This window comes from Rhodamnia argentea, chromosome 1, assembly GCF_020921035.1.
Source record: "Rhodamnia argentea isolate NSW1041297 chromosome 1, ASM2092103v1, whole genome shotgun sequence".
Lineage (NCBI taxonomy): Eukaryota > Viridiplantae > Streptophyta > Magnoliopsida > Myrtales > Myrtaceae > Rhodamnia > Rhodamnia argentea.
In genome coordinates, this window is record NC_063150.1 from 37,098,050 (window position 1) to 37,112,958 (window position 14,909).

At 41.4% G+C, this 14,909-nt stretch overlaps 2 protein-coding genes across 2 annotated transcripts; one reads left to right on the forward strand and one right to left on the reverse strand.

The window, feature by feature from the left end:
* Positions 1-2,365: 2,365 nt before the first annotated feature.
* Positions 2,366-7,563, forward strand: LOC115755105. Its single transcript, XM_048285323.1, has 5 exons — positions 2,366-2,683; positions 2,820-2,940; positions 3,825-3,896; positions 5,209-7,360; positions 7,410-7,563. The coding sequence occupies exons 2-4, from the start codon at positions 2,931-2,933 to the stop codon at positions 7,302-7,304; spliced, it is 2,178 nt and encodes a 725-aa protein (XP_048141280.1). The 5' UTR covers positions 2,366-2,683; positions 2,820-2,930; the 3' UTR covers positions 7,305-7,360; positions 7,410-7,563.
* A 1,342-nt stretch (positions 7,564-8,905) lies between these two features.
* LOC115755112 (defensin-like protein 1) lies at positions 8,906-9,533 on the reverse strand. The gene is made up of 2 exons (XM_030694405.2): positions 9,392-9,533; positions 8,906-9,285 (listed from the first exon to the last, which is right to left on the reverse strand). Exons 1-2 carry the CDS (start codon positions 9,456-9,458, stop codon positions 9,128-9,130), a joined length of 225 nt encoding a protein of 74 aa, XP_030550265.1. The 5' UTR covers positions 9,459-9,533; the 3' UTR covers positions 8,906-9,127.
* Between the last annotated feature and the right edge of the window lie 5,376 nt (positions 9,534-14,909).

Genomic DNA, 14,909 nt, shown 5'->3' on the forward strand with positions numbered 1-14,909 from the left:
CAACCGCCCTTGTCGAGGATTGGCTATCGGGTATTGACAAGGATAGCTAATCCTAGACCCTCTCACGCGGTCAAATTGGATTGCCATATCTAATGCCAACGGGATGAGATTTATCGGAAGCCTTAATTGGTTTAAGCGAAAGATACAATGATGCAATTGGAAAAACCAAAACTTGAAGGACCGAACGAAAAACTAGCAAACACATTTTGTGAGATTGCTTTTCCCCTCTCTTTCGCGTGGGGAAAATTGTTCAAAAAGTTCTAAGCCTATTTCACTTTATTGAGAGCGAACAGCAGAAGTCCAACATTTTCATTTGGGGAGATGCCAAGAAAGAGCCCAGGTTCGAGTTTGTCAATATATCCAATTAGATCAACCTACACTCATCGAATGAGTTATGGATCAATTTGGATATATTAACCGCTTAATACTATATCAATTATCCGATGTAAAACTTTCTAACACAACTCACTCACACGTGTATCCTAACAACCTCCATTTGCCTAAAAATCGTATTGGTCACAAATCATCAGCTCTAATACCATTTGTTGGAAAGGCTCACTAGAAGTTCAATACCTTTGTCGTTGACTAACTTGGATATATTAACCTCTCAACACTACGATGTGAAACTTTCTAACACAACTCACTCACACGTGTGAGCTTGTTAATAAGTCCGAGATCTTATCTTGAATCTCCATCAATGCCCACCACAACGCCTTTATAAGGCCCTTCGCCTAAAAACTACATTGGTCATAAACCATCGGCTTTGATACCATTTGTTTGATACCATCATCCGCAAAGATTGCCAAGAGGGAGCTCAAGTTCGAGAGTGTCAACATATCTAGTTGAACCCACTTTCACTCAAAAGTATAAGTTAATAAGTTATCGGCTAACTCGGATATATTAACTACTCAATACTAAGTCAATTCTCCGACGTGGGACTTTCTAACATAACTCATCACATGTGCATCCTAACATACTTTTGCCAATTCAATCTTAAGTCTTTTGATTTTGATTGAGCTGAAAATATTTTTACGTTTTGCCAATTGAGTCCATACGGCTAATTTTGCTTGATCTTGATGAGGGTCGTGATAATCTTGCTAGTCATACGGCGAACCACAACACCCTAGCCCATACCAAGTACTTAATATTATGTACTTCAACTTCGAACGCTTATTTTTCATTTTATTAGACGAGTGGTGAGTTTAATTGCACTATGCTATTTTTCTTCTAATTTGTGTGTAAAATGAGGTTTTGCAAATAACTATAAATAATAATAAAAAACCACCAAGAGCTCGAACCTCATCAACCCGACCCGACCTCTTTGAGTTAGTTTCTATAGTATTTCGAGTCGGGTTGGGTCAAGTCAAGCACGTTCTTCTAATGTTTCGGGGATGGTTTGGGGTTGGCTACGGCCAAATCCAACCTGACTCATTGACACCCATAAAGCATTCGAGGGCAGGATCCGAGAACGCGTATGTGGGGCGGGGGATGTGAGGAGGAGCACAAGCTTGAGCGTTAAGCGAGTCATGTTGAATGGCACTCACAAACAAGTCTTCTTTTCAATTTCATGCGTACTCACTGTATCATCAATCATGTCATGATGAAGCGAGAGAGAGGAGTCCAAAATGAGGAAATTGAGAGAGATCTCGCACGCCTAAAAGCCAACTCCTTTTGCTCTTTAGTATAACACTTGGCATGTGATATTGTTTTGGCCATTATCAAGTCCAATCGATGCAAGATTTTCAGTATGAGTTACGCAACCATCATTCCAAAGCCGGAAGGGGAGTTTTTATTAGATCCCCACCTCCACCAGGAAAAAATCACTTTGTTTCTCATTATTATAATGGTCTCCTTTCGAAGATTTTTATAGTCACCGATTAAACCTTAGGATTTTTGACTCCATCATTGAAAATTTCTCATTCAAACTCATTTAACAAAAAATTTCAACTGTCCTCAAAACAGACGCGTATTATGAAAGATATCCATTTCAATCGAATTTTTGATTTGAAGGTTTTCATTATAGATATTGAGGTTTGAACTATAATAAATTACGATTTCATCGATAATAATAATTCACTAATAGGAAAAAAAAAAAAAAGGGCTCGTCGGAGGAAACTAACATCAGTTTTATAAATTATATGGCGAAATTGTATGATTTTACAAATTCGACTTCCCACCAGGGGGAACAAAAAGAAGAGAAAAGAAAAGAGGGGCAAAAATGAAAATACAGCAAGCGAGTAGGGTACACGCGCGACAAAAAAGCAGTGTGGTCAAACCAAGGGCCGACCAACTGCCAGAGTGGAAGAGTGGGAGGGGAGAGAAACGCACACTGGCAAAGCACATACCTCAGAAACTCTTCTTCTCCTCCTCCTCCTCCTTCTTCTTCACCTCCTCCTCAGCTCAGATCAGCCCGGCCTTCGTTCATTAACCTCTTCTGTTGTCTTGTTCTCTCGGCCTCTTCGCTCTGTCCTTGTCGTTCTCCGTGGTTGCTTTTCCTGCAATTCCTGTTCTCATGAGGCATTCTCTTCCTCTCACCTTCTAAAACGCTCCCCCTTCACTCTGCAATCACCCCATCTCTCTCTTTCCTTCCCAGACCAGAAGTCTCCAAAACACACGACCCAGAAAAGAAGAAAGGCAAAAAGGGCACGACGACGATCCCTTTTCTTGATGCGCATTGCTGGTTGTACGTTGTCTGCATTTTTCAAGATTCTGTTTTGGCCGTGCCCTTCGCTTCTTGCTCCTTACATCATCTTGCAGCTGCCTCTGCCAAGTCCACCGCTTAAGCAATGTTTCTTTTTCTTCTTCCTTTTTTGGTTCAGTTGAACAAGAGGAGAGGACGATTCTTCCAAAAATGGTCTCCAAAATCGAGGTTGTTGGAGTCCAGAGAGCGCTTTGCCTTGTTTAGGACCGCCACGCCTTCAGCTTCCAACATGAAATTAGGTGAGCGAACATTATTCCTCTTCTTCTCTGTCCTCCGTTATCTTATATCCACTTCCAACGACTAAGGTTAGTCAGTAGTGCCCCACAATTTAATCCCCAGACTAATTAATGCACGTTCTGTTTTTCTCTTTTATCAGTGACGACAATGCAGATTCCATATTTACCTTCCCATTAAAATAACTTGTAGTAGGTAAGCCCAAAAGGAGAAGAAAAATGCAGGGCTATATCTTGAATGTTGACAGATTCTGCATCACACATTCTTCGCCGGTTTATTTGCTTCACTGGATCATGGAGCTCTCTATTCTTCTCGATCCTCTTCTTTTACAATACAATCGTGGCGTAAATGCAATTTTGGCAATAGAAAAACAACGAAGTTGAGTTATGTGGCTTTATTTAAGTTTAGTTACAAGTCTGTCTGAGTTCAGATCTAGCTTGCAGTTACTGAATCTAGGATTTCTTTCTCAATACTGTTTTATCGACAGCTGAAGAAAGCAGTTATTTCTCATCTGGGAAGATCCTGAGACCTTGTTGACCGTATAAATGTACATCAATCTATCAGCTTCTCTTGAAATATGAAGAAAAGTAAAAGAGCGTCGCAATACTGTCTAGGACCTTATAGACATTGCCACTAAAGATCTTGCCTCAATTATCAGAAAAAAAGAAGTTAGCTTGAGCACAAGATTTGAAGAATCTCTAGTTTTTCTCTCTTTTCTCCTATCCCACCCTTCAGATCTCTCGCTTTCCAATTGCTATTTTTGGGGGGAAGAGGAAGTGGGAACCAATTTTGAAGTTCCTTAGAATGGAGTTTGACATGGGATTCACTATTTTTGTTTAGAAATGCCATACCCAGAAGTTCTCCAAATTTACAATTCAATGTTATCCAGGTTTCCTCCAGAATCATTTCAGCTCATCCCCAGCAAGAAGCTCCAATGGAAGTTTCAGGAAGTCAAACTCCGGTAAATTACTACAGCTTTTTTTTTCCTTTAATTATGTGTTTTCTGTTTAAATATGACATTGAGCTGGTACTAGCATGGTTAGCTCTCGAACTTCTTGTCACGTACTTGACAATCAATGCCCCATAGCTACAACATTGGTAAGCTCATCCAATTTTCAGAAGATTTTATGGTGCATGAAATCATGTAACATCAATGAAGGCAAGACTTCCTTGGATGCCATATCCCAAGAGAATAAGGAACATGGGAGAAAGGAAAGAAAGAAGACAAGGAATTTCCTGTTACTTTCTTATATAGACCTAAACTCTGCAGATACTTTTTCTTCCATGAGCGTCCATGGAATCATCTTTATGTCTTTATGAATATCAACATTATGTTCCTGGAGCAGTCAGCTAGGGCACAAATTCCATGCTTCAACCTAAAATGGTGCTTTACCAGATGTCATCTTGCCTGGTAGAGCAATCAAAATTGGAGAGAATCTGCTATTTGGCATTTCTAGTTAGAGCTCAAAGTACAAAGGACGGATGAATTGCCATTGTTTATCTAAATATGCATCATCAATTTCTCAACATATGGATTTCAATCAAGAGAGGCAGCTTACTTTTTTTTTTTGGTCCAATGAGAGGCAGCTTACTTACTCACCTTAGTTTTGGGGAAATTCTGTGTCAATTATTCTACTCAAGTAAATTACCCTGGGAGCTTAAACTCTTTCAGCATGGCTTTCTTCTTCTTGCAGAAGAACATAAAGTTGGACATTCTTAACACCCCACATAAAACCTGCTTCAATGTCCTCTTAATAATATCATAAAAGCTGTCATGTTCAGTTTTGCAAGTTGAAAGCAAAAAATATGCCTACCGAGATACTTTGGTCATATGCCAGAAATCCTGTCCTATATTCAAACAAATGTGTTACATGTTTGGTAAGAGAAAACCGTGAAAAAGCCATTGATAGAGTCAATGCAGTAGGAGAGGACATGGCAGAATAATGATGGATGTAAATGTTGACTTATCTAAACGTTGTGGCATATCAATCTCGAGTGCATGAGGGTAGTTCTTACTATAGCCTGCAGGAGACAATAGCATCGCACCAGTAATATCCATGTTCACTGAGCTCTTGTAGAAAGTCCTAGATATTCTATGATTAATATCTGGTTTTATATGAGGGTCCAGTCAGCACGTGCATGTGCTGGATTATATGCATAGCACAATCCGTCCCGTGTATCTAATATCGAAAATATCATCCAAAGGCTTTTTTGTGATTTTATAGAAAAGAAGAAAATCTGCTCTTCTAAATAACCTTTTGTGCACGACGCAGATTTCTCTGCTCACAGCATACCTGGGGTTTCGGCTTCAAGTAAATCCTTGCTTATGTCCAGAAAATTGTTCAAGGGCCTAAAGGATTATAAGAAAGAGCTCATGGACCTGGAATTATTTGTACAGTGTTTGGAGGATTGGGTTTCTGAGAATTCCTTCTCCAACGAGTCAGACCCAATGAATATGGAGCAGTCTTTCCCAACTCCCTTTGAGATTGATGAACTGCAAAAGCTGGATTTAGCTTTGGAGGGGGTACTATTACAGCAGCTGTGGCGCTTGCCGCGTTCACCTTATGCTCCAAACTATACAAAGGAGGAGGAGTATCTTGCATTAGAGGACTTCCTTCATGCTATTGTGAAAGGTTTATGGCGTACATTTTGGCATAAAAGCCTTCCGTTGCCGTGCTTTGTATCTTGTCCCTTTTCTCCTGGATCTAAGTTCTACACGTTAGAAAAAGCAATATCGAGAGGAAAGTTCGAAGAACTCTGCGGTTTAGCTTTGATATCAAGGAGTGAGAGAAACTTACAGGTGCACTGGGATCAAGTGATGGTATTTGTCTTGTATAAGCTGGATATATTAGCAGGTAATGAGTTGAGATTATCTTCAAGAACTATCTGTGAAGCCCTCTTTTATGGATTTCACATTCTTGTCTCTAGGAGCTTGGGCAAATCTAATACTGTGAATGGCGATTCTGTTTTCGTCCTTGTTCTTGATTCGAATTATGGAGGAGTGGTGACGCTTGGAGGTGACCTTGGCAAACTTGAGTCAACTCCGTCTGATCCATATCACGCTGCAGCCGAGTGGATCAAGAATCATTCCGAAATTTGTGTGTCCCCTGTTGATAAGATATGGAATAAGCTAGGGAATCCAAATTGGGGAGACTTGGGAACTCTGCAAATAATCATGGCCATTTTCTACTCCTTTGTCCAGTCAAATGGACCGCCAAGAAAATCGATAGATTACTTGGCTTCTGGTCATCACCTTCGTGTTCACAAGCGAAGGATGGAGTGTGGTGCCCTCGAGAATGACAGAGCTTTGGTACCTTTCCAACCAGCTAGTAACCAAGGAGAGATTGCCGAAGTTGAGGAGCAAGATGTTCCGTTGTCGAGAAGGCATGCATTGCGTCTCGAAATAAAGCGAGGTGAGATGTTGCTCCTAGATGATCAGCAACAGGGACCTAGAAGTTTCCAAATACAGGAATCTATTGTTGGTGGCAATCAATTTCTGTATAATGCTGTCTCCGTCGATCATCCAACAGAGTTACTGAGCTTGTATGTAGGCGCTCATCCATCCAGACTAGAGCCATCTTGGGAGGATATGAGTTTGTGGTATCAAGTACAGAGGCAGACAAAGGTATTGAACACTTTAAAGCAGCAGGGAGTGTCGAGCAAATACTTGCCGGAAATAATTGCATCTGGTCGTATTCTGCATTTGGGTCCATGCGCGAAGCAGAGCCCAGGGGGCCGGTGTGACCACCCTTGGTGTGGAACGCCTATACTTGTGACCCGTCCAGTTGGGGAGCCACTTTCCTCCATAGTTGCTCGGAATGGTCCGTTTGCCGCCAACGAGGCAGTTCGGTGTTGCCGAGATTGCCTTGCCGCTCTGAGAAGTGCAGCTATGGCCAACATTCAGCATGGTGACATCTCTTCGGAGAATGTCATCCGGGTCATTGATGCCCACGGCTCGGGAGTGAAGTTGAATATTCTCACATCATGGGGACGTGCTGTTCTGGAAGATAGGGATAGCCCCGGAATAAATTTGCAATTTTCATCATCTTATGCCCTGGAGCATGGAAAGCTCTGTCCATCATCCGATGCCGAGAGCCTTGTTTACCTCCTCTTTTTTGTATGTGGAGGAACCATGGACCCACAGGATTCTATCGAATCGGCGCTACAGTGGAGGGAAAGAAGCTGGGCAAGACGTTCAATCCAGACACACCTTGGTGAGGTTTCGGCTCTTCTCAAGGCATTTGCAGATTATGTGGACGGCCTTTGCGGAACACCATACCCTGTCGACTATGATATATGGCTCAAAAGGTTGAGCACAGCTGTCGATGGCTCGACAGATAGAGGTAAAACAATTGAAGAGGCAACATAAGGACTCACAACTACGACCTGAGTATGTTCAGAACTCGACGTGCGTGCATTCTTTATTTCTGTTGATGGGGAGTTTTGGGTTTCCGCAACAGCAGTCGGGTGAAATTTGCTTTCAGTATTCTGGAGAAGGGTATAGTGGGTCTCTGCCGTGTGATTCCTTTTTGTACTGGTCAAGGTGTAAATGGCAAATGCATCCCGACTGGAATTGAGTTCAACCAGTAGATTTAGTGCCTGATGGAAAGGAAAGGATCTTGCTAATCTTTCAGTAGTGCCTTACATTTCTGACCCATTAAAGTCGGTCCCAATCAAGCACGGAAGGAACTAGTTTGCAGGCTATGAAGAACCACAGAGATCCTTTTGTTGAAACCTTCCGGCTCTGATGGCCGGGCTGAGGAATGCTTGACCGCACCAACAAACATTTGCTTGCGATCATACACATTGTTTGAACGTGTGTTGTGTAAGCACTGAAACTCCTAGACATGATCTACGCAAGCAATGAAACAGAACAAGCCCAGATGGCCATGTTCGGTTAGCGGGGAGGCCAGATTGCCGTTTGACAGAAGGAAATCTTTGAATTTTTTGGATTGGGAAACATCCTTTCCTTACTGTCGTCCATTTTCTAATAAGTTCCTATTCCACTACGGATTTGGATTGTCTAACATTGGGATGTCCATTTTCTAATAAGTTCCTATTCCACTACGGATTTGGATTGTCTAACATTGAGATTTCCGTGACAAGTGTGACATTACTTAAATCAGGCCGTCCAAATGAAAATGGACAGCTTGATTTTAGCCACGTCATGTGTTAAAAAAGAGGGAAAAAATGTGGATGGGAATTTTTTTGGAGTTTAAAAAATTTTGAATCTCAAACATAGCTCAAATTAGACCGTTCACCGGATTTGAGTAATGTTATGAAAATCTCCATATTAAGTGATATTTGAGTAATGTTATGAAAATCTCCATACTAAGTGATCCGATCCTTCGCCTACTTTGACCTCAGGGATTTGGTTACTGTGAGTAATGAGAAAGACAATTCTTGGGTCGCTCGCTCAAGTTTGAAGCTGAACCATACTGATTAATTCAGCTCACCTTTGTTCTAATGGGTAAGTCAAGCTTTTTACTTCACCATGTTCTCGAATACTATTTTGTTGTCTCATTTTTCCTTTTTCCTGATGTAAATGCAAATTGGTTTTTCTTTTTAAACTTGCAGCCTGAAGAGAACCACTTTTTCCCCCAATGGAACTGAGCATTATAACAAAGACTCGTTGCATTTCCTACTCGAGCTCTGCCCATGATCATATTGTTGGTGTTGGAGAGTGGAGTATTTTGATTTTCATCGCGTTTGCACGAACAAGAAAATGAAAATAAACAGGCTGAAGATGTCCTCCCTGGTCAAGCAGTAGCTGCTGCACGTCCCGACCAACACTGGACATATTGTTCAGATGAGCCTTTGTCGAAGGTTATATAGACCCTAGTTTCGATTTGTTACCCAAGAAACTGACGTGATCTGTAGCTGTTCCGAAGCTGTAGAAAAATCCAGTCTGAACTGAACCAGACATAAGTCGAAATGGAAGTGCAAGAGAGAGAGAGAGAGAGAGAGTGGGGAAAACAGAAGCATGAAACACATTACACCCCCGATCAGGAAATTACACAAAAAGGGCAGGAAGAGAGAGCACAGCGAATGGTCAAAAAGCACATCAAGCCCTAGAAAGCTGAGAAACTAACGAGCCCAGAATCTTCAAATAAGTTTTATTTGGCTCACTCGCTCACACCACTACAACGCATCACGTTCTTATTCTGTTGCACGCACGTGCATTGGCATTTTTCAGCAGAGCTTGGTGCAGAAGCAGCGGCCCCGAAGGCCATGGCACTCGCCGCCGGAGAAGCCCTCGTTGCGGCAGACGAGGGCGCAGTTGTGGCTGCGGAAGCAAGTCCCGCGGAAGCCGTGGCTCTGAGACTCGCAAACCCTCCCCTCCGCCTCCTCTGCACGTGTACAAACACAAACACAAACACACACAGGCGCAGGGTCATATAGATTGTAACATTTAGGAAGTGAAAGAAAGAATAAGGGAGACAGACGGGGGCTTACGGGCGGCAAGGACGAGGAGGAGCATCAGGAAAAGCCCCATGCAGCATCTCATCTTGCTCTTCTCCATTTCTTTCAACTTCTCTGCAGAGCTTGGGAATGGAGGGCTCTGAGGTGGTGGTGGTGGTGATATATTTATGTAACGAAGGGAGGGAGACCACTAGCAAGGCCAGGACCGTAGAGGTGGGATAGAGGTAGAGGTAGAGATAGACGTAGTGTTTCATCCAGAATAAAGAAATGAACAAAGGAAAAGCAGATGGACAAGTGTGAGAGGAGTCCTGACACATTGACGTGCCAAGTTGCAGTGCAGAGGGGCATGCATGTCCTGCCCTGCCCTGCCATGCTCTGCTCTGCTCTGCTCTTTCTTTACTTCACCCCAGGTAACTAGAGGACAAAAGCCTAGTTTGAATCTGGACCACAGCTAACGATGCACCTCACGCTCTGCTCTCCACGCACCTCGTCTATCGTCAACCCCTCCGGTTGCATTCTCCATGCACAGTACAAATTTTGGCATCAGGTTTGTGGTAGGAAGCAATGAGGAAGTTTGGTGGGCCTAAAAGGACCCAAAAGCCATAAAAAAAAAAAAAAATTAGGGAGAGTTATTTGATAAAACGTTTGGATCTTGTGGACAACAAACATTTACCTAAAAAAAGTGGGATGGATTGCTGAGTCATTACCCATTTTTCTGCATCATATTCATTATTCACTTCACAGCAACGGGTGGGATCACAAGAGTCAGTGTTGCAAAGAAGATTGGTGATGATGAGTTGCAAAGGAGCGTTACGCTTCACCCCCTTCAGCTTTGGAAAAAACACAACCTTATTACATCCATGTCCAAATCCATATCGAATGGCCGCAAAATGCGTGGCCATTGAAGTCGGGATCGAATTCCTGATTCAACCGAACAAGAGGCGGGATTAGGATCCCATTCTCAAACTCCTTTTTTTTGTTTTTCCCTTGGGTCCAAACCAACTCTTCACATTGACAATAGAGCAGAGAAGACAAAAAAATGGAAAGACGAAAAGAAATAAAAAGAAATAATAATGAAAGGATGATATCCAAACCGACCCACCTCTGGACATGTGATGGCCATCCAACCCGGCCCACGTGAATCTTCGCGAATTGCGATGCCACTCCCTCTTCTTTCTTCTTCTTCTTATTATTATTATTATTATTATTATTATAATGAAATGATTCCTTTGGTTTGGTTAAAGGATGCATCGCCTGTCTGATTTCGATGCACTTTGTTCCGGGATATTTCATTTAGTGATTTCACGCATCATTCCAAAGTCGTCATTTCTTCCTTAATTTGATTTGTTTAATAACGTTCAACCTAGGGAATCTGACTTCGAAATTCGAGTTCCTTCTTCCCCCGAACCGACTCGAATCTCACAGATAAGGCGAAGCGGAAAATGTAATTGCGAAATTCCTGTATGTTTTTCATTGTCTATACAATAGAGCGGCTACCTATAGTAACGTAATATCACAATATCAATTACAATCGATCCCGATTACGGTTCACGTAATCGTAATTGTAATGTATCTAACATAATCAATCCTAATATTCTAAGATAATCAATCTAGTTATTCTAACATCCCCTTCAAACTCAAGGTGACATAGAAGAAGTCAACTGGAGTTTGGATAAAAGATCTTAAAAGCGCGCAGGAGGATGTGCCTTAGTGAATACATTAGCAATTTGATTAGCCAATGAATTTGAGACAAGACGAAGGGTACCATGAAGCACGTGAGAGCATATGAAATGGCAATCTATTTCAATATGCTTGGTGCTCTCACGGAATACGTCATTATGTGCTATTTGGATAGCACTCCGGTTATCATAATAATGCACGGTTCCACCATTATGATAGACACCCATGTCTTCTAGTAACCATTGTAACCATAACAACTTTGTCGTTGTATCAGCAATGGCATGATATTCTGCTTCCGTACTAGATCGAGCGACAACGATCTGTTTCTCGCTTCGCCATGAGATACGTGAGTTACCTAGAAAGAAGCAGTAGCCGATAGTGGAGCGACGGTCAAGACGATCTCCCGCCCGGTGAGCATCAGAATAAGACTTTAACTCCAAGGCGGATTGAACAGAAAAGTGAAGATCGTGAAATAAGGTGCCCTTGACATAATGAAGAACTCGAAGAATAGCGACAAAATGAGCGGTTCGAGGTGCAATCATGAACCGATTGACAATATGAACATCATAAGCAATATTAGGACGAGTGAAAGTGAAATATACAAGATCACCAACTAGCTGTCGATAAATAGTAAAATTGGAAAGAAGAGTCTCATCTTTGTCATTAAATTTGGCATTAGTCTCAATGAGAGTTGTAGCAATCTTGTTTTTCGTAAATCCCGCCCAAGATAGAAGATCAGTAGCATATTTAGCTTGAGAAAGATAATACCCGAGGAATCGGAAGTAGCATCCATGCCTAAAAAATAACCGAGTTTAACAAGATCTTTCATTTCAAATTGCTGAATGAGATACTATTGAAGTTTTGTAGTGCCGGTATGATCAAATTGCCAATGATAACCATGTCATCCGCATATAAAAGGAGCAAAATATACCTGCGAGATGTTCGTTGAACTAAAAGAGCATTATCATAAGGGCTAGATTTAAATCCAAGGCATTCCATGGTGGAACCGAACTTAGAATACCATGCACGACATGCCCGCTTCAATACATATAATGCTTGAAGTAATCGACATACTTTGTGAGAAGTAATATATCCAGGAGAAGGTTCCATATATATTTTCTCGTAAAGATCGCCATTGAGAAAAGCATTTTTAATATCTATCTGGAACATATACCATTGGTTGATAGAGGCGACAACTATAAGACTTCAAATAGATGTAAGACGTGCAATTGAAGCAAAGTCTCATTATAATCAATCACGAACTTCTAAGTAAATCCTTTTGCTATTAATCAAGCTTTGTAGCATTCCACCGTACCATATGCCTTAGTTTTGATCTTATATACCAATTTACAACCTACAGCGAACTTTCCAGGAGACAAATCAACCAAATTCCAAGTATGAGATTTATCTAACGCTCGCAACTCATCCACCATTGCTTGCTGCTAAAGAGGATTAGTACGAGCTCCTCTATATGTGCGAGACTCGTGAATGAGGCAATAATGGAATAACAATGAAAATCAACGAAGTCGAATAGAAGATTGACTTACGGGGGTAGAACGACAAATAGGAGAAAAAGGTAGCACTAAGGATGAAGAGTTCGTGGATGGTGCAAACATGTCGGGAGTTGCTGAAATGGGATCGCTTGATATACATGCATCAAGATTAGAAGAAGACAATTCCGAAGAGGACGATGCAAGTGTGCCATCTTCCAAAAGTAGTTCCACTAAAGGATTGGTGAAAAAGTGAACAGTTGAAGATAACTCAAATGAACGAAGAGATGAGAATATTTTGTGTTCCCAAAAGTAACATGACGGGAAACATGCAGGCTATTAGAGACTGGATCCCAGCATCTATACCCTTTGTGCTCAATACCATACACAAGAAAGCAACATAAGCGAGCACAAGGTTCTAATTTCGTGCGTTCCTTAGGAAGTAAATGCACAAAACAAGCATTGCCAAAAATTCGAAGAAGACTATAATTAGAAGTACTACCATACACGCGCTTGTCGAAAATAACCAGATTAAGGTGTCGTACAAGAACTTACGGATCATGGACGAGTTCTCGCGAGTCCGAGACAATGGCGCGTGGAGGCGCATGGGACCGCTTCCGGCGTCTAAGTTGGACCGCTATGGTCAGGTGGTGCTGTTGTGTGGCTGTGGTCACCATGGAGAAATGTGACCTATACTCGGAGATGATTGGCTTTGATATCAAGATAAAGCGAAGCGGAAAATGTAAATGTGAAATTTCCATCTGTTTTTCATTGTCTATACATAAGCCTATTTATAGGCTTTACAAAGCAGCTATATTTAGTAACATGATATTACAATATCAATTACAATCGATCCTAATTACGATTCACAAAATTATAATCGTAATATATCTAACAAAATCAATCCTAATATTCTAACAGCATCAATCTAATTATTCTAACACTCATAACAAAGTCTCTTAGGGGGGTCTCCTCTTAAGTCAGAGCCTCTCTAAAAGGCACTAGCATCTAGCTAGAATTTAGGTTATATCAAATAAGGGTGCGTTTGTTTGGAAACTTTAAAATAGAGAAAAACATCTTTCATTAAATCATTTTCGAGAAAAATGCTTATTTTTAGATAGATTGACTTTCCATCATTCAAACACTGAAAATTCAAAAAATAATTTACCGAAAAAAGTTTTCCTTCAAGCAAAGGGACCACCCTAGGCATTCTGAGATTCTCGGTTGAATGAAACTATGAAGACGTTCATTACCACTCAACAACTCTACTTTGGAAATCTAAAATTTCCAATTTTGATTGCAGTATAGGTAGTCTTCTGTAATGTGTGCATTTTCAACTTTGAACGCCTTCTCGGATAGGCGAAGTTAGTCGGGGCACGGATAATAATTATTATGTTTCTTTGTTTCTATTCCGAACAAGTTTAGAACACAAATCCATTTAATAATGCAATTTCATTTTTCTATTTTGAAATAAATTTTTATTCCAAAAATAGGTTTGGAACAGAACTACTTTTGGAATATGAATTGAGATAAAAACTCTTCTCACCGTCGATCCTTGGTCGTCGTTCGCAGATCATTGGTCATCGGTCCCCGGTCCCTAACCCCCTCCAGTCCCCAATCATTGGCCACCCATTTTCCGCCACCGCCATCGATCCTTGAATGCTGGCCGATCGCAACCACCGGTCCTCGGTCACTTGATGCCGGGCACCCATCGTTTGCCCCCCACCGGTCACCATCCGTCCTTGATCACTGGCCATCCACCGGTCCCTAATTACTAGCTGGTCACTGTAGAAATTTTATTACGTTATCAAATCAATTTCTGCTTTGGGAAAGTAAATTTTGTGTCGTTATCAAACGCGTTTCTCTACTCTGGTCCAGGAATAGAAATGAACAATTCTATTTCTGTCTAGAAATTATTGCCATGAACAAAATAGTTATCATTCGCTCCCTAAATATTTGCTTTCCTTAAAATACTATCTATCCTGGTCCCTAGGACCAATTTCTTTTATTGATCAATTGGCACTGCCTTATACAACCCAAATGCCAATAGGCACAAACTCAACCCAAGTGCTAGGACGACGGTCCCCCGGGTCGTGCGATCTCTGGCAAGGCTGGCGATGGCTTGGCGGCCGCTCGCCCGTGGTTCACCGACCGCCCATCGATGGCTTATGCCTTAGTCGGAAAGATTATGGTTTTCAAGGCCTTTATTGTAATTATGAAAGCATAGCATAAGTAAAATTGAAAGAAGAAAAATCCGTTTGCATTTAAAAAATGAAGCATTCCAAAGTACCTCCAAATCTGCCTTGGACTTATAGGTCTTTGAAAATGTAATTGTATTTTGACAAAACTATCCAAAAGAAATTTATCAAACACCATTTGCA